General features: G+C 47.4%; 11 protein-coding genes across 11 annotated transcripts; 5 read left to right on the top strand and 6 right to left on the bottom strand.

Annotated features, from left to right (window-relative positions):
• Window positions 1-121: 121 nt before the first annotated feature.
• Window positions 122-4,008, bottom strand: VE01_05207 (uncharacterized protein). Its single transcript, XM_059463681.1, has 15 exons — window positions 3,658-4,008; window positions 3,359-3,589; window positions 3,144-3,304; window positions 2,838-3,002; window positions 2,521-2,778; window positions 1,871-2,473; window positions 1,700-1,821; window positions 1,619-1,649; window positions 1,548-1,565; window positions 1,470-1,498; window positions 1,346-1,389; window positions 1,217-1,296; window positions 1,060-1,168; window positions 851-997; window positions 122-803 (listed from the first exon to the last, which is right to left on the bottom strand). The coding sequence occupies exons 1-15, from the start codon at window positions 3,683-3,685 to the stop codon at window positions 799-801; spliced, it is 2,031 nt and encodes a 676-aa protein (XP_059319599.1). The 5' UTR covers window positions 3,686-4,008; the 3' UTR covers window positions 122-798.
• A 294-nt stretch (window positions 4,009-4,302) lies between these two features.
• VE01_05206 (uncharacterized protein) lies at window positions 4,303-8,296 on the top strand. Its single transcript, XM_059463680.1, has 9 exons — window positions 4,303-4,653; window positions 4,708-5,700; window positions 5,754-5,885; window positions 5,935-6,036; window positions 6,086-6,195; window positions 6,245-6,380; window positions 6,430-6,722; window positions 6,774-6,930; window positions 6,985-8,296. The coding sequence occupies exons 1-9, from the start codon at window positions 4,603-4,605 to the stop codon at window positions 7,240-7,242; spliced, it is 2,232 nt and encodes a 743-aa protein (XP_059319598.1). The 5' UTR covers window positions 4,303-4,602; the 3' UTR covers window positions 7,243-8,296.
• Window positions 7,459-9,315, bottom strand: VE01_05205 (uncharacterized protein). Its single transcript, XM_059463679.1, has 5 exons — window positions 8,701-9,315; window positions 8,624-8,637; window positions 8,517-8,573; window positions 7,811-8,467; window positions 7,459-7,761 (listed from the first exon to the last, which is right to left on the bottom strand). The coding sequence occupies exons 1-5, from the start codon at window positions 8,789-8,791 to the stop codon at window positions 7,633-7,635; spliced, it is 948 nt and encodes a 315-aa protein (XP_059319597.1). The 5' UTR covers window positions 8,792-9,315; the 3' UTR covers window positions 7,459-7,632.
• A 195-nt stretch (window positions 9,316-9,510) lies between these two features.
• VE01_05204 (uncharacterized protein) lies at window positions 9,511-10,924 on the top strand. The gene is made up of 3 exons (XM_018274669.2): window positions 9,511-9,725; window positions 9,790-9,961; window positions 10,174-10,924. The coding sequence occupies exons 1-3, from the start codon at window positions 9,574-9,576 to the stop codon at window positions 10,558-10,560; spliced, it is 711 nt and encodes a 236-aa protein (XP_018129163.1). The 5' UTR covers window positions 9,511-9,573; the 3' UTR covers window positions 10,561-10,924.
• A 155-nt stretch (window positions 10,925-11,079) lies between these two features.
• On the top strand, window positions 11,080-12,313 carry RSM10 (mitochondrial 37S ribosomal protein rsm10). Its single transcript, XM_018274668.2, has 5 exons — window positions 11,080-11,157; window positions 11,212-11,312; window positions 11,373-11,402; window positions 11,468-11,895; window positions 11,946-12,313. The coding sequence occupies exons 1-5, from the start codon at window positions 11,104-11,106 to the stop codon at window positions 12,119-12,121; spliced, it is 789 nt and encodes a 262-aa protein (XP_018129162.1). The 5' UTR covers window positions 11,080-11,103; the 3' UTR covers window positions 12,122-12,313.
• Window positions 12,314-12,487: 174 nt separating this feature from the next.
• On the top strand, window positions 12,488-14,109 carry MSW1 (Tryptophan--tRNA ligase, mitochondrial). The gene is made up of 5 exons (XM_018274667.2): window positions 12,488-12,907; window positions 12,961-13,041; window positions 13,097-13,212; window positions 13,259-13,377; window positions 13,430-14,109. The coding sequence occupies exons 1-5, from the start codon at window positions 12,527-12,529 to the stop codon at window positions 13,885-13,887; spliced, it is 1,155 nt and encodes a 384-aa protein (XP_018129161.1). The 5' UTR covers window positions 12,488-12,526; the 3' UTR covers window positions 13,888-14,109.
• A 205-nt stretch (window positions 14,110-14,314) lies between these two features.
• On the top strand, window positions 14,315-15,513 carry VE01_05201 (uncharacterized protein; the record flags this gene model as incomplete). Its single annotated transcript, XM_018274666.1, has 6 exons — window positions 14,315-14,523; window positions 14,593-14,632; window positions 14,684-14,808; window positions 14,866-15,013; window positions 15,121-15,424; window positions 15,476-15,513. 6 exons carry the CDS (start codon window positions 14,315-14,317, stop codon window positions 15,511-15,513), a joined length of 864 nt encoding a protein of 287 aa, XP_018129160.1.
• VE01_05200 (uncharacterized protein) lies at window positions 15,009-16,511 on the bottom strand. The gene is made up of 3 exons (XM_018274665.2): window positions 16,315-16,511; window positions 16,195-16,265; window positions 15,009-16,142 (listed from the first exon to the last, which is right to left on the bottom strand). Exons 1-3 carry the CDS (start codon window positions 16,406-16,408, stop codon window positions 15,675-15,677), a joined length of 633 nt encoding a protein of 210 aa, XP_018129159.2. The 5' UTR covers window positions 16,409-16,511; the 3' UTR covers window positions 15,009-15,674.
• A 162-nt stretch (window positions 16,512-16,673) lies between these two features.
• RPS1 (ribosomal 40S subunit protein S1B) lies at window positions 16,674-17,928 on the bottom strand. Its single transcript, XM_018274664.2, has 5 exons — window positions 17,850-17,928; window positions 17,656-17,740; window positions 17,572-17,597; window positions 17,017-17,518; window positions 16,674-16,949 (listed from the first exon to the last, which is right to left on the bottom strand). The coding sequence occupies exons 1-5, from the start codon at window positions 17,861-17,863 to the stop codon at window positions 16,806-16,808; spliced, it is 771 nt and encodes a 256-aa protein (XP_018129233.1). The 5' UTR covers window positions 17,864-17,928; the 3' UTR covers window positions 16,674-16,805.
• A 449-nt stretch (window positions 17,929-18,377) lies between these two features.
• Window positions 18,378-18,880, bottom strand: VE01_05198 (uncharacterized protein; the record flags this gene model as incomplete). The annotated part of the gene is made up of 2 exons (XM_018274663.1): window positions 18,378-18,460; window positions 18,541-18,880. The coding sequence occupies 2 exons, from the start codon at window positions 18,878-18,880 to the stop codon at window positions 18,378-18,380; spliced, it is 423 nt and encodes a 140-aa protein (XP_018129232.1).
• A 670-nt stretch (window positions 18,881-19,550) lies between these two features.
• URG1 (Uracil-regulated protein 1) lies at window positions 19,551-22,736 on the bottom strand. Its single transcript, XM_018274662.2, has 18 exons — window positions 22,134-22,736; window positions 21,893-22,011; window positions 21,829-21,837; window positions 21,706-21,775; window positions 21,409-21,548; window positions 21,340-21,360; window positions 21,259-21,281; window positions 21,159-21,196; window positions 21,034-21,103; window positions 20,944-20,983; window positions 20,838-20,893; window positions 20,737-20,779; window positions 20,451-20,689; window positions 20,227-20,393; window positions 20,136-20,165; window positions 20,002-20,087; window positions 19,877-19,946; window positions 19,551-19,828 (listed from the first exon to the last, which is right to left on the bottom strand). Exons 1-18 carry the CDS (start codon window positions 22,478-22,480, stop codon window positions 19,816-19,818), a joined length of 1,581 nt encoding a protein of 526 aa, XP_018129237.1. The 5' UTR covers window positions 22,481-22,736; the 3' UTR covers window positions 19,551-19,815.
• Window positions 22,737-23,356: the final 620 nt, after the last annotated feature.

The following is a 23,356-nucleotide window of genomic DNA, read 5'->3' as shown; positions in this document are numbered from 1 at the left end:
AATCGCCAAGTATTATACAATAAGGGGGAAAATACAATACGACTTCCTGAGACAGCTGCAACTCGATAATTTTAATATACAGATGGGAGTGGGCTTCAATGCTATTATTTGAAATCGAATATGCAATTTTAATAAAGCTATCAAGGAGACAAGTAGTTTCTGAAACCATCTACTAGATAAGCAGCTTATTCTGAATTCCTTTTGTTCCATGTGGTTCGTATCTCTGCTAACTTGCATTGTGGCAACGTGCATTGTACCATACAAATGGCCCAAAATGACTATTGTGATTGAAAAGCAAAAAAGTTTCAAAAATCCACGAAAGTGGTTGAATGAAAGCCCAAGAGATCCCATCTAGGCAGTTCGTTGCACATCAAAATATTCCACAAAGCGCCCAGAACTTGCTTGCATATGCAATACCAAAGTTCCTTCCCCAATGATGGAAGCGACCAAATGTGTAGTTGAATGTAAAAGAGCCTCCAAAACAGCTAAGGGCAATCCTTGCAAGATTCGTCCAGAAAGAATTTGGCTGGATATTGAGTTAATGCCGGGCCAGATAACGGCATGTGACTGTTTGTCCTGTAAAGCAAATCGATTTGACCCAAATGAGATAGTAAAGTGCATTTCGGATACCAGCATGTTGACCGCGAGACCCCAAAGTGGTACTGCCTTCTACCAGTGTGCAAAGGGACACTCCAAATTTTCAAATTCCAGTAGCTTTGCATGGGGTGAGGGTTGTTTCTTGCGGAATTTGCTGTGTGTACATTAATTCCAAGATCTGCCAAGACACCGGATCATAAATTAATCTGTAATATATTAGAATAGCTTCCAAAACTGGACTTCGGAGACTTACATGAGTAGCGGGCAACATCTTGGTATGAAATCACATCCTCGAATTCAAACTCCTCAAGTGCCGCAAGGCGAGTACCTCTGTCGTACTGAGAGCGGCGGCGGCGTTGCTCGTCTCTATGGTGCTGCCCAGCACGTGGAGCAAACAGGCCTATTTTTTCTGTTAGATAGCTACATTTGTGGTGTATGTGCTACATCATATCTAATACTGACCGACATGCTCAGCATTTTCAACACTGCGTCTCATTTTTGAGGCATTGTCGGGGAGAGGAAAATCCTCCTCTCCGCCTCCACCTAGATGAGGAGGGCCTGTTCGGAAAATCTAACCTTGTCAGATATATAAAGATTGATTAATAGTCACGTATCTCACCTTGGGTCGGAATGATGGATGCTCAAGCATAACGGAGCTGTTGCGGAACTTCTGTACCAAACAGTCCTTTCCTTGAATGGCTACGAGGCCATTAGTTTTAAGTGGGGAAAAATATTTTGTGATACTTACTAGCATAGGAGACCTCGGCAACCTTGTCGCTATTGTACCTATTCCTGTGGAAGTCAGTTTTGTTGTTCTTGATCAAATTTAATCGAGTGGGGTGGGAGGGGTGGTAGGGGTGGGAAATATTTACCATCGTTGGCCGGCGCGTGCTTCCACAAACTGCGTCACTTTGTTAGTAAAATATGAATCATAGTCGCGGGCTACCTACAGCAATAATATGCCATGGCTGTTGAAAGTCAGTAAGAATACAGAAAAGAATTCTTGGGACGTCAAACTTACATCCTCAAAATTGATGAAAGCATAGCCAACACTTAAAAATTAGCTTCAGTACAAGTAAACCTCGGGTTCCAAATTACATACTTGCAGTTATTGGCAAAATCAATGCGGAGATACATGAAATCATAGGAGCCGAAGCTGGTTTCATCGATGATTCCCTTCAGCATCTCCTGGTTGATCTTATTTGGGATGTTGCGGAGCATAATCTGTAATAATATGAGAAAGCAGTCCAAAGTCTGTTTGTAAGAAACTTACAGTAGTCCGAACGTCTAATCCTTGGCGGATTCTGCCCACGTCGACAATGTTGTGTTGTCCCACCGAGCTGCCAAATTGAGGGCGACCAGTGCCTCGAACCGCGTTCTGGCGCACGGAATTTTGGCGACGCCCATAAAGGCGCAGTTGTGATTGAGATTCATCTTTGGAGCCACCATTCATTAGGCTGCCCGTATTATTCCAAGTCTTACCCGTTGGAGTTGTAAGTCTCGAATCATTGGATGTCACAGAAGTGGCACCATATTGAGACGGAGTGCCGTATCCTCCTGGGGTGTATCCTGTAGCTGGAGATTGCGGAGATGAATATGGACCACCAAGTGGCACAGTAGCACCGGGAAATACTGGGGTCACTGGAAATGTGGGAACATAAGAGTTACCCACGGGGCTCATCATCGTGGTAGGGTATGAAAATGGAACCTGCTGGTTGTATGCTGGAGGGCTTGAGATAGATAATCGCTCAATGCTTCCAATCAAGTCATCATAGTCTCCACGGCCGCGGATTGGAGTGTGATGAGATCCATGTGGGACTCGTGGGGGTCGCTGGTCGATATCTGGCTTGTGGAGTCCGAGTTTAAGAGTTATGCCCTGCTGAAACTTAGCAGATGCCTTTGGGCCACGAAGATTGATCTTACCCTAACGGTGGCTCCGTTGAGTCTCGCAACAGCACGATGCGCAGATCCTACATCGCAGAATTCGACGATCATGCCGACAGTCCCAGCTTCAGTTGGTGCCTGTTTCTGGTAGGCATACACTGCTCCATCAATGGCAAGAAGATCCACAATAATATCTTCAATTTTGGCCCTGTCAAAACCCCCCACAACAGGGAGCTTGGCGGTCAGAGAAACTTGGCCTTCATAGGCAGATACAAAGGCTGAGTTTGGGTTTGCTTTCTGCAGATGCATTTCTATTAGTGCTGAAAAAAACGAATTGACAGCTTATTACCACTTGCCTCGGCGCAGACACCTGGAGTTATGTATTCAACAGACCACTCAGGGTGAGAGATCTTTGCGTAGCTGTAGATGATAACTGCATCCTGGACATCAGAAAATCTCACCAAGACCTCGTTCGCAGTGTGATAGAATCGACGTGTTGCACGCTCAGGGATTCCCTTCTCCTAAGACATGTCAGTAAGATCATATAAGTTGTCTTACATAACGGTTGAGACATCAAGTAAAACTTCTCAAAATCTCACCCGATTGTTGAACAAAAAGTAACGGTGAAGGGGAAAAAGTTCCAAGAATTGAAAGCAACTTACTTGAAGGCATGTCTCAACTTGCTCTCTAGAGACAGTGATGTATATCCCAGATATTCTAAGAGCACGGGTAACTTGGGTATTGGTGCTGAAGATGCCCTGCTGTCCAATACCAGAGGCAAAGCTATCAGCTGGGGACACTGGTTCTACATATTGGCCGCCTCCTTTGTTTGGTTTAGCTATTTAGACTGTATCAGATTGTGGGGAATCTATATTACCTGCAATAGAATGGATAGAGCCCTTGTTCAAGTGGACACTGAAGGGTTCAAAGGAGGATGCTGTGGCACTGAGCTTCTGCTCGTGGCCCAGCTTTGCACCAGGGGAGGTGAAGGGGTCTTTGTCCTCATACTTGGCTGTTAGTGTGCAACCTCCTGTAGAGCTTGCTGGAGAGGTTAGTCCCAAGTCGGATTCGTGAGCTACTGTTCCAGATGGGTCATCTGGAAAGAAGCCTGTGAAGTAATTTGTTAGATTAGCATCAATGCAGTGGGAACTAATTGCCAGCCAACAGGATACAAACCTTGGTATGCATGCTTTGAGGTGGACATCTTGTCAGGTCTGCAGCATGCAGAAGGTGATGAAGAGAATAGCAGGAAAGACACCAGGTATCAAAATAGATCGGAGATAGACCAATACATGAACACCCAAAAGGAGAGTTAGGTGATCAGGAAGTAGATGTGTAGATGTGTGATGATGGAAAGTGTGGAACGAAGGAGAAGAATTGGAGGAGATCAGGTCAATATGAAAGGGAGAATTGGAGGAAAGGAGGAAAGGAGGAAACCCTGGATTTTGGAATTGGAAAGAAAATGGGGGGTTGTAGAAGTTTGTGTGTGTGGAAGCACCTTGATGGCAGTAGACGCGACTTCTTTTGCGAAAATGAAATGAAGCGATGAGTATATAGAGGAAGAAAAAAAAACAAGGAAAATCTCTATACTCTAATTCGAATTTGCGCCTCCGTTAAAACTTCTTTTATACCAGTTTAGTATGTTAGACACTGTAGTGTTTCCCATATGACTTGAGTATCTTTGTCTGATGTTGCTTTGAAGAGAAGCTCACCCCGTTCAGCTAGAGCTTGATATATGTCCCACTCCGGAGATACGTTCTTCCGGCCACGACGTCACAACCACGTGTAGGCTCCCAACTATGGTCTTGATTGAAACCGACACCGACACCGACACCGACACTTGATCTTTGAAGCTGAAGTGCCTATTCAAATTGTAGCAGACAATTGAAGTGGGCTGAAAGAGAGACCGACCTTGATTATTCACGGATGTGATCCCCTGGAAGGAAGAGTCATCCAGCCAGCTCTCCTCAACTTTAGTTCCTCCTCGCTACCCTGCCCTGGATACACTCCTCTTTGGAACAGCTCTGGATGCCACTGTCAACATCAGCTTCATTCCTTTCAGTGGCACTTGCCTCACGCAGAGATAATTAGCCGTGTAATCGACCCCAGTTCCACTTCAATATGCCTTCTGCAGTTGACTTCAGGAGCAATGGCCCATCAATCATCCAACAGGTAATGCCCGCTACCCCTTGAATCTTGTTCTAGAACGTAGCCTTATACTGTTAGATGATATTGTCACCCAGTGATAACGACTACCTTGACCAGCTCATCCCTGTTGTGAAAGATGCGAGCAGTTCTAGTCGCGCCCATGCCCTGATGAAGAGCCTCGCGCAATATGCCGCGCAACGAGAAAACGAAATCGAGAAAATGTGCAATCTAAACCACCAAGAGTTCCTAACATCGGTCAACAAGCTGCAGAAAGTTCGTGAAGGAACGGTCAAGTTGACATCCGAAATCTTGGAACTCAACCAGTCTATCCAGTCCAGCACGGAAAAGCTTGCGGAGCACAAGAAGGCGCTTGTCGACTCTCGAGGGGTGCGTCAAAATATCGATGAGGCAGCACAGGCACTGAAGGACTGCTTGGAAGTCTTGCGTGTATCGAACCATGTCCATGAGTTGCTGGGCCAGAAAAACCACTATGGGGCATTGCGAGCGCTGGATGAGCTCCAAAATGTGCATCTGAAGGAGGTAACACAGTACAAGCTGGCCGATATGATACAGAAGTCGGTCCCTGCTACACAGAAGCTCATAGCAGAGGCGGTCATGAATGATCTCAACACTTGGCTTTATAGGATCCGTGAGACGTCTCAGTTCCTGGGGGAGGTAGCTTTCTACCATACTGAGTTGCGGCGAACAAGGCAAAAAGAGCGAATGGAAGCCAATCCTTATCTCCGGAACTTCAAGCTTAACTCGGCGATAGAAATGGTCTTCGATGAGAGCGAGGAGTTTGATGCACTAGATAATGATGAGCTGCGGGTTGATTTTACTCCTCTGTTGGAATGCTTACATATACATGAGGCGTTGGGGCAAAGTGACAAATTCCGCACTGAGTACGCCGCGACTCGAAGAAAGCAGAAAGAACTTCTTTTACCGTCTTCAATTAGTCTTCTCGAGAACGATGACTCCAGCTTAAGTAGTCTCCTGGAAGGAATTGCTGGATTTGCGATCATTGAACGGGCAACTATGAGACGTGCCCATAACCTCCGCTCACCTGTTGATGTGAGTTTGATTCTAGCATCAGTGTGGCACGGCAACATACTTACTGTTTATAGGTCGATGAGTTGTGGGATTCAATGTGCCAAGCCGCCATTGGTCTCATCTCCAAAGCTCTCGACGATGTTGATAATGCGGAGGTTCTTTTGAAAATCAAAGGTGTCATTGCGTTGTTTATACAGACGCTGGATGTAAGATAACCTTGGATTTTCCACTTCCGTGTAACTGCTGACCAGTAAGGGTTGGGGCTATTCCGTGTCTGCCCTGGACACCTTTCTGTTGACTCTGTTTGAGAAATACGCCGAGTTGCTAAAAAGACGGTTTAGTGATGATTTTCAAGAAGTATTAGCCCAGTACCCACTGAGTTATAAAAGGATGCTGACGCTCATAGATCGTATCTACTGACGATTATATGCCGATGCCGATTAGCAACTTGGACGAGTATGACAAAGTTGTTAATGTCAGTTGGTTTACACCTGATAAACCAAGAGGGGAACTTTCGTATGTTATTCTTGCCTTTGTTGACAAAGCAGGTGCTGATCCTTGCCAGATTTCCATGCGTGTTGCCCTTCTCTCAGATGTACCCTCTTTGTTGTATTGACATCCGAAACTTTTTGAATCAGTTCTACTTCTTTTCGGACGATCATTTTCAACATCCCAATGTTATCGATGAGACGCTGAGAAAGGTATGTTTTCCTGAAATGTTAGATCGATCATGTGTTGACTTTGGCCAAGTCTCTGGACCAACTCCTTTCGGAGAAGGTCTGTAGGTCTCTTGTGGAACGTTTAAGCTCCCAGTATCTGGGGCAAATCGTCCAAATTCTGATTAACCTTGAACATTTTGAAACCGCTTGTCAAGAGCTTGAGCAGCTTTTGATTGCGGCTCGTTCATCAACATCTGCTGGAGGACCAATTGTGCTAAATGCTACGGAGGAGTTCCGTAGTAACAAAAAGACTGCGGAGAAGAGAATTTTTGAGCTCGTCAACTCTAAGATTGACGACTTGATAGAAACTGCTGAATACGATTGGTAAGCTTGCAGCCCCATTGAACGTTCCAACTAGCTAATAATCTACTACAGGATGGCACCAACATTAGAGGGCGAGCCAAGCAACTACATGCAGACATTGACTCGTTATCTGTCGAATATCATGAACTCTACCTTACTGGGTCTCCCGAGAGAGATCAAAGAGTTGATCTATTTCGATGCTCTAAGCCATGCAGCGAATATGATATTGGTATGTTAATCTTGACATAGTACGTAAGAAGTTAAGCTCACAGTTGCATTGTAGGCCCTTCCTTTGTCACCGGACGTGAAGAAGATCAACCCGAATGGTGTCGCTGCATTGGCAAAGGACGTGGATTACCTGGCCGAGTTTGTGGACAGCCTCGAGAATGCACCTATCCTGCGGGAGAATCTCGATGAATTGCAGCAAACAGTCAACTTGATGCAAACTGACAACCCTGACGAGTACTTTGACATTTCAACGAGGAATAAGAAGTACGGTCGGGTAGATCCCCTGAATGGACCAAAGATCCTTGAGAAGTAAGCCGCCAGCCCCGACTCTTCATATTCAATGGCATGTTACTAACCATTGAAACTAACTACAGACTCACGTACTCGGTTCAAAGTCCAGTCAAAAATGATAGACTAGCCAATTTTTCGTCACGATTTGGGAAGAAGTAGGGTTATATAGTTAATTCACAGATCGAACGAAGACCTCATCAAATCACTATGGATGAGAAAATCAATAAATGTAACAAATCTCAATTTATTTGAGCGGGATCAAGCATTTACTCTACTTTCCCCAAACCAGAACGAAAGAAAGCAGACACTCCAGGCGCCATAATATACTCTGATAACCCCAAGGACGCTTGGCCTCTCTCAACGCCCCACCATCTCCCATCCAACCTAGGCGGACGATAGTCGCAGAAACATGCTAACCGACCTCATAATCTCTTTCGCCCTCTGCATCCGCATCTCCTTCGCCTCCGTCATGGCGCGGGTAATTGTGCCCGGCGTCTTGACCGACTGTGGGATCTTGGGCTCGCTGTGGTACATGGTACATCTAAAAACAAGTCAGAGGAGAAGGTGCTTTCAGAGGAGGAAGGTCATACCTGCTGCGGTGGCATCGGCGGATATGCGTACATCCCTTCCATCTCACCATACATGTGTGGTGGGGCTTGTCCATATGCGCCAACAGGACCCGGCTGGACCTGTCCAGGATACATAGCAGGTTGGCGGTAATCTTGGTCTGGAGCCAAACTGTGGCCCAACGAGTAATCCGGAGGAGCCATAGCATGCTGCTGAGGCTGATGACTGGGTTGCTGTTGGGAGATATTGCCCTGCGCCGGGATCTGGGCACCAGCGGGAGGAACTCCTTGCGCCGCAGCGTTTGGACCAGAAGCTCTCTTGGCGTGCGATGCAGCCTCCTCTCGAGGAACGATGTCAATCAGGAAGTCAAACATATCACTCTTAGCCAGCGCAGATGCAATATCAGATCTCTGGAGTGTACGGCGCTTGTTCTCTTCGGCGTGGATCCAGGCGCGCATAGTCAATTCCGTAATAAAAATATCACAGCCTTTGGCGAACAGAATCGGAGCTTCTGCCGATATCATTTTTACTTCTGGATCTGCCTTCATGACCTTTTTAATTCGTGCCAAAGGGAGCTGATGCAGTTTGTAGTCGTGTGTCTCGGTCTCGAGTTGGTTGATCGTCTGCTGCCAGTATGTCGTGAGGATGTCTCTGTACCCGCCCTGGAGGCCTTGGTTTACCTGCGAATAGTTGAGCTTCGAAACCGCATTGAGGAAAGTGTTCACTTACATTCGCCCAGGCTCCTGTGTAGAATTCCGCGACTGGCGCAAACCCTTGCGCAGAAAGCTTTCTAGTCTTAGTATCTAGAGCTCTGTGAACGATCAGTCAAAACTTACGGAAGCGCTGGCGCCTATAGATTATACAATTAGCTATTGCTATCACTTCGAATGCGCCTGGGAGATTGTCTACTTGCCATAATGGCCGCCTTGGTTGATGTCATAGACGGGTTGTTGGCGCTGTTGGCCCTGGCCATGAGCAGCGTTTGGCTGCGCGGATGGATCCATGGTAGCAAGCTTGACTATTCCTTCCTCCCGTATAGACTGCGACGTGCGCGCGATATGTTGTGTGTATATAAGTGAGACTGCTGCTGTCACCACTGTGAGTGTTTACAAGTTCTCGGTGACGCGACAAGTGACGAAGAGGTGTGACCGAAGGCGCAAATTCGGTGTCTCCGTGGGCGCAACTGCCACTGCTCACCGCCGCTGGTGAATTGAGGCTGTGTTTAAATCACGGTGTGAAAGGCGGTCGCATAAGTCGCATTTCCTTGACTCTGACGTCGTGGTGCTGTTGATGATGCCCAAGCCAAAGAGTTAATTGATTGGTTGGCGCCGGCAGCTGGAGTGATGGGGCAGGTACTCGAGTAACGACCAGCACGGGAAAGCCGCCCATGAAATGTTTACACAGTACTTTGGCCTGGACAGAGCGGCTGAGTGCCTGCCTGCGCCTGCAGCCAACACATCAAAACAACTCAGTATTTTTATTTATTATTTTTTTCTCTTAAGGGTCGTCAGCCACGATTAATTTTTTTGCTTCTTCCATTTCTCCTATGCATTTTATTGAGCATTAGCCAAAATAGCAATTGAACCCCCATTACAGAACCCGGCGCATTCTTTAAGGTCACGTGCCAATACGGTAGAGCCAGCCTCGCAATGCCAAGCATTTCGCTTAAAGGACTTTGCATTTGCTTCTATAAAGTTTCTCCCGCATACCAACCAGCGTAAAACATAATTTTTCCAAGCCTGTCTTTCTGCACCACATACGGTGCAAGAAGCTTGCTACTCTCACAATGGAAGTATTGGAGAGCCAGGACCTGTCTGATGGGCAGATACAACAAATGCTCAGAGATGCTGAGCAGAGGATGAGGGCATCAGCAGAAGCCAGTGCAAATACTTTGATAACCACCAGCGGCATATCATCTCTGCCCGGTCTCGACTCTAGGTATATCTTCCACTCACAACGCAGGATTCCCCTGCTAGTTGGTACGCATGCTAACTCCAGGCAGCACCAGTATCTCAAATGGGACCGGCTCCGGTTTACCTTCAGTATACGTTAAGCCAACCATCTCTGGTGCACAGGTTGATCCAGAATTTCTTGTCAGTAAGCAAGAGAGGAAGCTTGCAAATACACCACGCTGCGTTGAAGATCCGGTTGCCGCTAAGGTTAAGGCTGCAAAAGTAAGTTTCAACAGTTCCACTTCTTTTTGTGCTTTTATGAGGAAAATTATCCCAAAGAATCTTGACGCAGAACTCGGACCCCGTCTTGGGTGTCTTCTCTGCATCTATGATAGTACACACATTGTGTGAATTCATAGTTACTCTGACTTAGCATCTATCTTTTTATTCGCTATTCATTATTTGCTGTGGCTTTCCACTGACTTTTAAAACAGGAGAAGGCAGCATCAGCTGGGCCCAATTGGTACAACCTGCCTAAGACCGTATTGACGCCGGAACTCAAGCGTGACCTGCAACTGCTACGCTTGCGATCAGTCCTCGACCCGAAAAGACATTATAAGAAGGACAATGATAGAAAGAGCGACGTGCCTGAGTTCTCCCAAGTTGGAACAGTCATTGAAGGACCGACCGAATTCTTCACTGCCAGGATGACAAACAAGGAGCGAAAGCGAACCTTCCTAGAAGATGTTTTGGCAGGCGAACAGAAGACGCAGCGATTCAAGTCGAGGTATAGTCAGATACAGCTTGCCAAGACCAGCGGGAAGAAGGCTCATTACAAAGCGCTGAGGGCAAAGAGATCTGGAAAGGTTTCTAAAGGTTGAAGCCTCTTCCCTGAACAAGTCATCCGTTTAACAGGCAAACCGCAAGCTCCATCCAAGTGGTACAGGACTTGATCCGTCTGGTATCTCCCATAACTAACAATCAGATTATTGTTTGGGAGACCAGTGACACTGATGGAGAGCTACCTACCGTAGTCACCTATGCACTACGCCCTGCGCCAACTGCAGACGCCCGCGCCACGAAGCTGTTGGGTATGGGCCTGCCAAACAAGATCTGGCTAGGTAACATGGTGGTGATCCATATTATATGACCGTAGGTTAAATAGCCACGCGGCAACTGGCACCCCATTGCGAGCATGAATATAGCGTAATTAAATAGAATACGCCCTCATGAATCAAATATACATCACAAAATTACAAGGCTCCTTTTATGTGCATAATCGTGAATCTGTTTTATGGTATAAATTGAGTTTCAATGTTAAATAGTAGTCACGTGACAATCGTGTCCGTGTCGGTAATTCCCGTTGGTGCTATAACGAACATTTTATTTTGGCTTCATCCAGCATTGCAAACCGCGCTTCCAACATGGCATCTATAGCCCCATTGCGATCGCATTGGGCTGCGGCTAGCCGGTCCAAAGTAAGTTCTGCTTCAGGTTGGATGAGGAGCTCAGAAGTGGTGCTAACAGCTCAGTATGTGGCAGGTTCAGCGATCACGAACAGAATTGCCGTCAGTCGGTTCCATGCTGCCAGCTTGAGCCGCGGCAAAGACGATGCCCCGAAAGCAGAGACACCGTATGATTCAATATATACCTAAAATTCACTGCGTTTGAAGCTAACCAGATGCCTGGACAGATCTGCCGCGGCAACCAATGTCACCCTCAAGTTCGTACCTCTTTCTAGCCACTATGGATCGAGTTGAAGTGCTTTAGACTAACACAAGCATTCAGATCATCCGAGAGCAGCACCGCGGAATCAGAGATACCTCGCCTGCCTAGAAACGTACAGGCTATATACCTGAAGCCCCTACGACGAGATGTGGAATATGGTGTCCCGTCCTGCGATCTTCAATTGCGATCCTACAGCGTACGAAACCTCGAATTCTTCGCAGATTTTGCCCTACGAGCAGCATACTATTTGAAACTCCCTGCCTTTGGCCCTGTTCCGCTTCCCCGAATTACGGAAAGATGGACGGTCCCGAAGAGTAATTTCGTCAACAAGAAGTCTCAGGAGAATTTCGAACGTATCACCTTGAGACGCCTTATCCAAATTAAAGACGGACACCCAGAGACTGTCGAGTTATGGCTTGCTTTCTTGAAAAAGCACGCATATTACGGAATCGGAATGAAGGCGAACGTGTGGGAATACAACGAGCTTGGTAAGTGACGATTCTCGAGGGGAAGTCTTCAACTACTAACCAACGGATAGGGGTCGGAAAAACAATGGATGTGAGCTTGGAGAATCTCAAGAACGTCATGGAGCCCAAATGGGCCCATTTTGGACGAAACAGAAACCTGGAGACTTCAGAGAAGGTTTTGGAGTTGATGAATTCCGAGAAGTATAGGCTTGCAGCAACCGGCAACGCACCAATGACCAACAGATAAGGTTAATATTTCAGAGTGTCCGGGATGTATATTATACTGTATCAGAAGCACGTAAATTAGGTATTGCTGCATTTAGAAGGCGCAGGGTAGCACATGTTGGGAGTTAATGGGTAACGGAAACCCTGTATATATACATATCCGCAAGAAACAGCTTACTACTGTGAATCTCCAACATTAGAATATGAAACCGGGCTCTCTTGAATGAAAGTATTAAATGAAGAGCACCAACACTAATAGTTTGTATGTCCGGCAAGTTGAGCATAATTTTCTTTTGGAAGCCTCTCACAACATAAAATAATTCATATCACGTGACGAACAATTTTATCTCGTGGATGGCCGATGCTGAGCCAGATTTCACCAATTCACCTTTTCCTACGTCTAATTGTTTCTTTTGGTTGTATAGCTATGGTTCTACTATGTCGAAATTCTCGTTCGCTCCTGCGTGAGTCAGTTGTATGCGCACTTTCCAAGCAAGCGTCAAGCCCGTCAAATATTCGGAGGCTGTCCTCAGCCATCCCAACACCACCGCGCCAGGTTATATTTTCCGGCATACAGCCAACCGGCATTCCTCATCTTGGAAACTACCTTGGCGCTCTTAAGCAATGGGTGGACCTACAGGATTCAGTTCCTTCGGAAACCAAACTAATATACTCCGTCGTGGATTTGCATGCCATCACCGTGCCGCAAGATCCCCAGCGTCTCAGGCAATATAAACGCGAGGTCTTGGCTACTCTTTTAGCTATAGGCATAAGGCCAGAGAGGTCGATATTATTCTACCAGTCGTCCGTATGTTTAATTCCGGGCGTTTTTGGTAAACATGAGACTCATCAACTTTCCAGGTCCAAGCACATGCCGAGCTGATGTGGATATTAAGCTGCACAGCTTCAGCAGGTTATCTTTCTCGTATGACACAGTGGAAGGTATTCTAGATAATGAATCTAAACGCTGCTTGTCGCATCTACTAATGACAAATAGAGCAAGCTCTCGCTATCGGAGGATGCGAACGCAATGGACACGGGCAGCAAAGCCAAGTTGAAGCTTGGGCTCTTTTCATATCCAGTTCTACAAGCCGCGGATATTTTGGTCCATAGGTAGTAATGGCCCAGTCACTGCTAGGAAGGTTACTGATTGTTGCAGGGCCACTCACGTTCCAGTGGGAGAAGACCAAAGCCAGCATCTGGAATTCGCACGCGAATGTGCAACCAACTTCAACCACACATACCAGCCTCATCTAATTGCTCCGCAAACTATCCTATGTATATCCAGCAAACAGTTTCTCTCATAAAGTCATTTACTAACTAGCTCCAGCACCTGCCAAACGAGTAATGTCGCTACAAGAACCGCATTTGAAAATGTCCAAATCACACGCAAACCCCCTTTCAAGGATTTTGGTTACCGACTCACCCCAAGAAATCAAGAAGAAAGTAATGGCCGCAAGAACAGACTCCATCAACTCCGTGTCGTTCGATCCCGTTGAGCGGCCAGGCGTCTCGAACCTCCTGCATCTCTTATCCATCTTGGACAAGCAATCTCGAAGCCCGGAAGAGCTGGGAACGCTCCACGCCGGGTTGAACTTGAAAAACTTCAAGACTTTGGTAGCTGAAACTGTGGCAGAATCCCTCGATGGGATCGGTGCTCGCTATAACGAGGTGATGAGCCGCGATGATGGCAAGTATCTCGATCACGTGGAGAAGAAAGGGGCGGAAAAGGCTCGGGAGAGTGCCGAAGAAACGATGGCGCTTGTAAGAGAAGCTATCGGCTTTTAAAGCTGAAGCTGCGGGAGCTTCTCAGTGACACGGAGAAGTTGAGGCTCCAACTTGTTGGCAAGGGCAAGGGCAAGGGGCGCAAATCGACGTCTCCCCATCGGAGGGCCTGGGATGACCCTCCTCATAATCTTGACACAACCACTTACTGTATATTATATGTAAAACACGCTGTATACCAATATATTAGACTGTTTCACCAGTATACCCTACTTGAGTTACGGGCCACTTCATAATAAAAATAAAAATATTCTATATCACGTGTTTTTATCATGTGATATTTTCCTTATCGCCTACAAAACAGTCACCTCCGATAAGGACGTTTGGTATTATATAGGTCGGAAATATAAGACGGAGGAACCAAGGCAGTTCCGACTTTCGGTGGTATCCAGAACCCACAACAGCATCTAGCGTAGCATGCGAAGTGAAGATGGCAATGCATTCGCTAAGGTCGCCGTCGAGGGCAACCAGGCTCGCATCATTGGCCGTAGTTGCTCTTAGGAGGCCATATTCGTCTGCGACGGTATCCCCCCTCAGCTTCGACCTCCATGAGGCCCCTCGAGGTGAGGAGAAAGGGAGTCCAATCATTTTCATGCATGGTCTTTTCGGCTCCAAGAAGAACAACAGGACCATGAGCAAGTAAGGCACCATGTCTATTCCTATCCTCTCAGAATCATTGTTCTAAATTATCTACCCACGCACGTGTAGGGTCCTTGCCCGTGACCTGGGAAGAAATGTTTATGCTTTGGTATGTTCTATTCAATTGGGAAATTTCAAGCATTGGCTAATTAGGTTGAAGGACATGAGAAATCATGGGGATTCGCCGCACCATGAGCGTCATGACTATGCTATCATGGCCGACGATGTTGCGCGGTTCATGGATGAGCATAAGCTGGAGGACACAACTCTCATCGGCCATTCAATGTAAGCTGGAACCCCGTACTAATTACGGAGTTAAAGATAATCCTAACAAGTCACAAGGGGAGCCAAAACCGCCATGGCGTTTGCACTCAATTATCCTAGTAGAACACAAAATATCGTTGCGGTGGACAATGCCCCGATAGATGCACCCCTGCTGAGGAGCTTTGGGAAATACGTCCAAGGGATGAAGAAAATTGAGCAGGCTGGCGTAACGAGGCTATCAGAAGCCGATGAAATTCTAAAGGACTACGAAGAGGAAAGTATCATTGAGCCATGAATTGGTCCGGCCCATTCTAGCTGCTAACTATCACGCAGTCTCTTGTCATCAGACAATTTCTCCTTGGGAATCTGCATCGTCCTCCAAACGAGAAGACGCAGAAATTCAAATTCTCCTTGAAAACATTGGCTCTCTCCCTCGGTCATCTAGGCGATTTCCCATACAGAAATCCTGACGAAGTCCGCTTTGAAAAGCCCGCCCTATTCGTTCGGGGCACCCAAAGCCCGTATATTCCAGACGAAGCTATTCCCATCATTGGGCGCTTCTTTCCTCGATTTCGACTGGTCGATATTGATTCCGGCCACTGGGTCATTGCAGAGAAGCCCGAGTTATTTAGACAAGGTATGTCTCGTATCCAACCAAAGACCATCTCTAGTTATTAACGCCCATCAGCTGTCGTAGAGTTCCTTGGCGAAGACAAGGAGAATTAGAAGAACTTGGGTATTCGATTATACCTCAAGGATAGCTTGGAAGGGTAGAATCTAGAAACTACGCCGCAACAAACCATTGTAAATGGATGTTTGAGGGCGGAAAGTGTATAATACTTGTAGATAAAAAATATATCTGACCAGCCGACGTCTTCATCGACGTCTCAACATGGACATCCGGAAGAAATCTGTGACGCCGCATTGCCCAAGGTGATACCACTTGAATCCCGCTGTGTCTGCTCTACCAACCCCGGCGTGGAGACGATAGTATCAACGATTTCTACGAACGGCTTCCGCACATTCTCCCGGGTCTTCGAACTGACCTCGCAGAACTGCGCGCCGTGGATAGACGCAAGTGCCTCTCCCTCCGAGGCGCTGACCTTTCTCGACGCCTCTTTGTCCAGCTTGCTCCCGACCAAGTATGTAATCGTCCCAGGCATAGAGTTGTTCTGGACTTCCTCAAACCACCGACCCATGGACAGGAAGCTGTCCCGGTTGGAAATATCATACACGAGGATGACGCCGTGGGCGCCGCGGTAATAGCTGTTCGAGAGAGTCCGGAATCGTTCTTGGCCCGCAGTATCGAGGAGGTTCAGGCGATACGAAGTGCCTCGCACCGAAAGCTTCTTCACCTATCGATCAATCAGCCTTGTCGCCTTCACAGCGCTGAGGGTCCGCCCGCACCTTGAAGTCAACGCCGATAGTGGCCGTCGAGGATTCCGGGTCGAACTGGTCGTCGCAGTATCTGATCAACACTCAAGGGCGGTTAGTCCACAGTCTGTAACCACAAGTATTGGTCCATACGTGCTGATTTCCCGGCTCCAGAAGGACCGATCATGAGCAGCTTGATGACCTTGAGGTTGTCGGTGTCCATCGTGATCGCTGTTGAGCCATTCATTCACTGTTGAAATGTCCAGGGCAAGGCAGCAAGCAACTGTAATATACAAGAGACCGCTACCCGAGCCTTTACTTGGCGACGGAACAGTTGTTCTTTGTACGGCACTCTACATGTCTATAATCTACATGGTGGAGGGGAGACAGTTATCGTTCAGCGATACCCGTTTTCGCTAAAATGTGTGGGCATGTGATTGGTATTTAGAGTAGCCACATCAAAGTTGAAGCGCAAAAAAGCATCACAGAAAGCAATACAGTGGGAAGCGGAAGTTTTTTTGAAATTTCTTTGATTTTGAATGACTCCCAAATGCCTGAGAGGTCATGCAAGTCACGCCATATGCCGAAAGCAAGACCTTTGCCCTAATGAACATGACCAATCAAAACCCCGCTAGTACAGCACTTTATACCTGCTCCAGGACCGTCTCCTTGAACTCCCTCTCAACCTTCTGTCCCTGCTCATCCGTGTTTGACTCGCCGTGGAGGTTAAGAAGGGCGCCGAGGTCGAACTTGGGTGCCTTCAGGAGCTTGACTTTGCGGATGTGAACCTGAGTGTGATGTCAATAACTGTAATCTCCTCAACAGAAAAAAATACGGCAAGTCTCTGATACGTACGTTTTGGAGAGGGTAGATTCCCTGTGTAGCCTTCTCGATCTCGCGGCCGATAACCTCCGGGATGAGCTTGGCGGTAAGCTGGGTAAGGGTGCAGCTCGAGGCCTCGCGCTGGATGATCTCAGTCATCTTCCTGCGGATGGCTCTGATTTGCGAAGAAGCAGCGTAGGTGGTCTTCTTGATTTGGTTGGGGCGGCGCTTGGTGAAGGCGATCGCGAAGAGGCGGAGGAGGTAGTCATCGGTCGTCTTGACGGTGACGTTGGCCTCGATTAACGATTGCCACTTGCGGACCAGGGACCTCAGCTTGTCGGATGTGAAGTCGAGACCGTGGAAGTTCGTCAGGCAGTTCTTTCCCTGCACCTCATCGACACGGAGCTTGATCTTGCGGAAAGCGTGGTCCTCATCCTTCTGGAGATCGGCCAAGGAGACCTCGACGATACGGCCCTTCAGGGAGTCGTTGGCGTTCTTGAGACCGGTAGTCCTGTTGACAAGAGTCTTGCCGACACTGAAATCGATTGTTAGAATCTGTTATACACATTGTAATCGGGGTTGCCATACTCTCTAATCTGGAACGAGGTAGGTGCCTTTAAATCACAGTTAGCAACGATACCATGCATAGCCTCTGCGTCATGAGCAATTTACCTTAATTTGGTACCAGTCCTTGCGGGTGAAGGGATCGATGGTTCTCTTCTTGATACCCTTCTTTCCCTTTGAGAGGCGCTTGTTCCTGCAGAGGTGTGTTAGAGATGGCTCTAATTTGTGTGGTGTGCGCGCATTGATGCTCAGAAGTCGTAGCAAAATGAATTCGAGGTTTCGGGTTCCAGAGTAAGACTCACTTTCCGACAGCCATGATTGCGATAAGTTACCTGATCGCGTTGACTGTTGAGTTGAACGTTTGTCGTAGGTTGGCGATACTGACCAAATGGAAATATTGTCAAATTCAGATGTGTGTGTCGCGCTAGTGGGGCAAACTAACCGAAGCTTAGTCAGCGCATTGATCCCTGGGAAAGGGCTACTGTGGATTTTCGGATTTTCGGTGTGGAGTAGAGTTGTTCCCTTCCATTTGTTCCGGATTTCGAAGAACACGGTTCAACAACACAGCACAAAAACAACAAAAAACAACAAAAATACAGCGAAAGTACACAACAAATTCAAAGAAAATCGATGATTAAAATATGAATATTTATTTGGTATCTGTTATGCTAGTTATGCCATTTCCTTATGCCATATGTTGCCCCCCTCCATTCCCATAATGCCAGTCAGTCAGTCCGTCACTCCATTCGCCATCCCCACCATCCATCCCAACCACCCATGCACCGAACGCCAACGCAAAGTCACTCCACCGCCCAAAACAACAAAAACAATCAATTTCCGAGTTCTTCACCGCCATCATCCGGGTCCTCGTGGAAGTCTTCGAAATTCGGGAAGCTGAAATAGAGGCATTGTGCTTCAGGTTGTATGAGCCAAATTGTTCGAAAGCAAGACTGGCCATACCCAGTGTGGGTAGGTGACGGCGGTGAAACTCACATGTGTACATGCTCTCCTTCTGCTCCTCTACCGTATTTGAGAAGCCGTGATCCGATACTGTTCGTCTTGGGCTCACAGAGCGGCGACAGCTATCTTGTGACGACGACAGGCTCACGGCGTCTGTCCTCGGCGGTGATGAAGAGGCAACCCGGCTGAGTATCGCTGTCGCCCTTGACGATGGATGGAGGTAGGCAAGGTCGCTGCGGCAGGCGTTCGATGTGGCCAGGGAGGGTGCAGTCGCGCTGGAGCGCATCAACTTCGGTCGTCGACAGGTGGAAGTCCTCGATATTGGCCTCGATGCCGACTTGCCCTCTGATGAGATTGAATGTGAGCTCGCCATTTCAGGTAATGTGTAACGTGCTACAGCCACTATGTGAGTGACGGAAGATGTGAAGGTTGAAGCAGTGACGATTGTAGGTAGGTTGTAATTGTAATGTGTTATTGTTGAGGATTGTAAATAAACGTGTTATTGATGAATCCAAATACACTGTCCCAATAGATTCCAAGTTCACAAGTCTGCCTATAAAGCTATAATCTTAATTATTTGTTTTGGGCTTGTGGAGACCTATCTATCTCCGCACCCATCAGACACTTTACATCACGTTCGAGATATCAAGCAACTCTTCCCCATTTCGTCCCTACCATGACCGCCACATATCTCCGGTTTGATGGTCTAGTCATCCTGAGCGATGTGGTCCAATCTGTGTGGCTTCCATTCGGGGCTACTGCACAGTGTTCGTTAGACAGGGCCCGGCCCGCCTATGAATCTCTCGTTCCTCGTGAATTATGGCCAGTAAACGGACAACAGGGCTGTTTGGGCATGGGGTCACGCCTTGATTAAGTCGGCCCAATGCTGCTCGCGTCGACCCAAAAGTCCGAAAAGAAAAGAGCCCATCGCCGCTTTCAGTTGTTTACAGTAACTGTAATTGAAGTGACGGCTTCTTGATTATTCACACCTACAATTTATCATATCATGTTTACCGCCTTTTGGTCGAGCGAGCTTCAGAAGAATTCAAGTACAGGTATCAATTCTCAAGCTATGCGTGCGCTGCCCATCCTCAAGACTTCCAGGCGGCACAACACCCCATCGCGATCCATCAAGCTACCCCCCAAATACATTTCCGCATGTTGCTCCATGCATCAAGTTCTGGGGGGGTTCTAACGTTGCTTCTTCCCTGTTCCCACTCGTGACTGGGATCACGTAATGGTGGTGGTGTTCCCCTTCTGGCAATCCGCCCAACCCCAACCCTTCCAGACCACCTTTCCATGATCTTTTTAGTGATCGATGCTGTAACATAATTAATATCACGATTATACTACAACACGGGACGCTTACTCTTCCCAGGTTCTTCCTCGGACAGCTTCCAATTCCTCACTCGTCATTCGATGGCCTTTCGTGAAGTACCCTGTCCCACACCATCAATACGGATCGTCCAGATCAAGAAGAAGAGCTGCACTTACCAGCCGTAATTTTCGCATCTATCTCCACTCGACCATCATCTGGAATCCACGATTCGGGCAGCTCTACTCGTTCGTGGATCGGTATACTACAAATCGTGTAAGCACGGGACTACTGTCAAAGGTGAGATATGTACCCTTGCCCAACGATTGCGTCGTGCTTCATGCTGCGAGAGAGTGAGAGTCAGCGCTTTGCAGCTGGAAATACATCCGTTGGAGTAGACATACTCGCTCATACTCATCATTCGGTCGATCTTTGTTATGCCAAGCCAGTGAAGGATGTCTGGCATCAGTGCTTGAAACCTCATGTCCTTCACTCCTGCCACATTTTCGGTCCTCTGGAAGTATTCAGATGCTCTATCGGCACTACGTTTTCTGGCATTGTAAACGAGATACTACAAGTTTGGAAAATATCAGTAATAGCGAAGGGCCATGGAAAATGTGGACTTTACCTTTGTGACTTCTCCCAAAGCTCGTCCTTCTTTCCTGAAATATATGACAACGCCACTTCCTCCTTTCTGGGCTTCCTTTACAGCTTCTTCAATTCCAAATATTAAATATGGACGGCAAGTGCAAATATTACTAGAGAATACGTCGCTTGAGTTGCACTCGTCGTGGATCCGAAGGGCGAGGCGTGCGTTGGCATCTGCCATTTTTGCCGGATCGCCGAAGCAATACACAGTTAGGCCACCTACTATGCATAAGCATGATAACACTGAGCCCAGTGTTCTTACATACCTATTGGTGGTAAGAAAACCTTGATATCCCCCCTCGTGATAAGCTACTGCCGTTAGCTTGGATCTCAGCTATGGGCCATGCACAGCATGCTGCAAGTTTACCTCAGGGTAGCTTCCTCCCGTATGCTCAAAGAGTGAACGGCGCAAAGTACCTTCATCTGCAAGTAATCATTAGCATAGTATATTGATAGTAGTCTAGAGTTGTGACCTATTCCGAAACGCTTAGCAACTCCTGGGAGATACCACACCTGCACCATGTCAGTACGCTGTACAGAGTCGGAATATAAAAATATCATACTGGTTCGACGGCAAATTTGGTAACTGCAAGCTCTCCCAGATCGTTCAAGCACACCTTTCCATCAGGAACACTTTGGGGAAGTTAATTGATCGACTCATCTATGACTAAGTATTGATTCGACTTACAGTCTGCCCTCTCGAACGCTGGCTTCAAGCTCCGGAAGCTGGCAAGGTCAGTTAGCTGGACGTTGACATAGAGTGGTCTTGGGGGAGGATAGGTTCATACATTCATCCGAGCTTTGGTAATGGCTGCATATACCAGAATTAATATACATTGGCATAAGTCGTAGGGGCATTCAGAACTAACCAATAGTTGGACGGATGTCAACTGGGCAAGTTAGTAACACCTCTCATAGAATCAAGGCTGAATACGAACTATTCTCGGAATCCATGGTGCTTTTAAAAAGCCAGGGTGCCAGATGTCCAAGAGGATCCAAAGAGACTATCTTCTCCTTGTCGGCCCATTGTGGAAAAGGACCTATGTTAGAAGCTGGCTCGGTGTTTGTGAAGTCGGGCCTGAATACTATTAGCCGTTGAAAATTCCGCTATCGTTTGCTAGATATCATTTTCTTAATGAGGGAAAACTGAATATACAGTAAAATATAACCTCGGTCCCTGACAAGATATTTCGCTCGGTTGGGACGCTGTTTGACAAGTGAACCTCATAGCTTACTTATGGTCAAGTTCTATCTCTTTGCTGGCTACGGCAAGAGCGTAGTATATCGAATATGACCCACCGTGTGCTGGCATTCGTCAATAAAGTGTTCTCTGTATGTCGCATCGGGACGTGATATACCTCCTATAGCTATAATGACAATAACCGTTAGCATTGCACAACATGAGGGGTTCGTATAGCATACCATTGCGCCTCCGAATCGTCGATTGCGACCTCGAAACAACGACTGGTCCCCTCGTCTGCGGATCTTTGTTGCCCCAGTCCATCGGAAGCGGGTTTATGCCACTTTGGCCAGGGTACGTGCTGGATATATTGTCAGCTTCAGCAACACGCGGGTCGGGATACCCCTTCAGGCACTCGTATAAGATGCCCGGGACGAGATTGACGACTGGATGGGGCGACGGGCAGGGTTAGGTTTAACCCACGTAAGAATGATCCGTGAAGTCGGAGTATACTGCAGATTCGAGGGCGATGCAGTGGAAGGCATATTGGAATGGTCAACGTCTTCTGCTGCCACAGTTGGAGACTCCGGTACCCCAACATCATGGTCTTCTTTGTTATCTATGTGAGCCGTGGTGCTCGGGGTGTCTTCCTGTTTGCTGCTGGAAGCTGTTGCGGCAAGTTCAACTTCTTTGATGCCAGCGAGGATATTTACGCGGCCGTTGATGGCATCTACATTTGCGGCGAGCTGGGTCTGGTTGGCTGTCAATACCTTGAGGGCTTCCAGCACGTCTTTCATGAGAGCAGTCTGATCTGCCGCTGGTGCAGCCATGGTTCGTGAAGCGGTATTGTATTCGAAATGGTACTATAATCGTTGGAAGATCGGCTGGTTGAATGGAGTCTTGAGGTTCTCTAGACTGCCCAGATGTTCCCAATATCAGTCATGTACTTGGTTCAAGAAAGCGCAGTTTGAGGCAATGTGATTGTAAAGTATGTAAGGTACAGATGCAGATGCAGCAGTCGCGGTGAGGACGCGAGGTGTGTCAGGTAGTGTCAGATAGGTCACATAGCAGATGCGGGGTACTGTACCATTGATTGTGTAAGAACCAAAAGGGTTTGTTTACATGACGTGGATATGATACTGTACTATACCTCGTGAGCTCCGACCTGCTCTACTTGTGATACCCTCAAAACCAAATGGCCATGAACTGGCAAATGAGATCAGCGATAAGAGGATAAGAGGATAAGAGGCCCTGTATGTTGTTGCGTCAGAAGGTGGAGCTACTTGTATGGGATTGTAGGGTATGTAAAGCTATGGGAATATGGGAAAGGGACATGGATAACGAGCGGCGGCCCTTTATTACTACTGTAGCTAGCAAAGCTTGACTTCTACTTTAGATCAACATCATTCAATATCATTCTGCGCTTCTTGAACTAAGATAGACAGCGCCAACTGATTCATATACTCTCTTTCGTGCTGCGCATGTCGCATGTCGCATACCGGTTATCCCATATCAAGCGCGTTTGTCCTCAACCATCAGCTCACGGACTCACCCACAGCACTTAGGATCAACAGCCAGCCACCAGCACTGGTACCCAATCTTTACCCCACATCCAACTTCCCTGTCTGCGGGTCTTTTCTTAACCCACTTTCCGCACTCTTTACGACTCTTTGCAAGCCTTATCGGACGCGCCAAGACAACCAGGG

The sequence above is a fragment of the Pseudogymnoascus verrucosus genome (genome assembly GCF_001662655.1).
Source record: "Pseudogymnoascus verrucosus strain UAMH 10579 unplaced genomic scaffold scaffold_30, whole genome shotgun sequence".
NCBI lineage: Eukaryota > Fungi > Ascomycota > Leotiomycetes > Thelebolales > Thelebolaceae > Pseudogymnoascus > Pseudogymnoascus verrucosus.
Note: the sequence above shows the minus strand (reverse complement) of the source record. Positions and strands in the feature narration are given on the sequence as shown.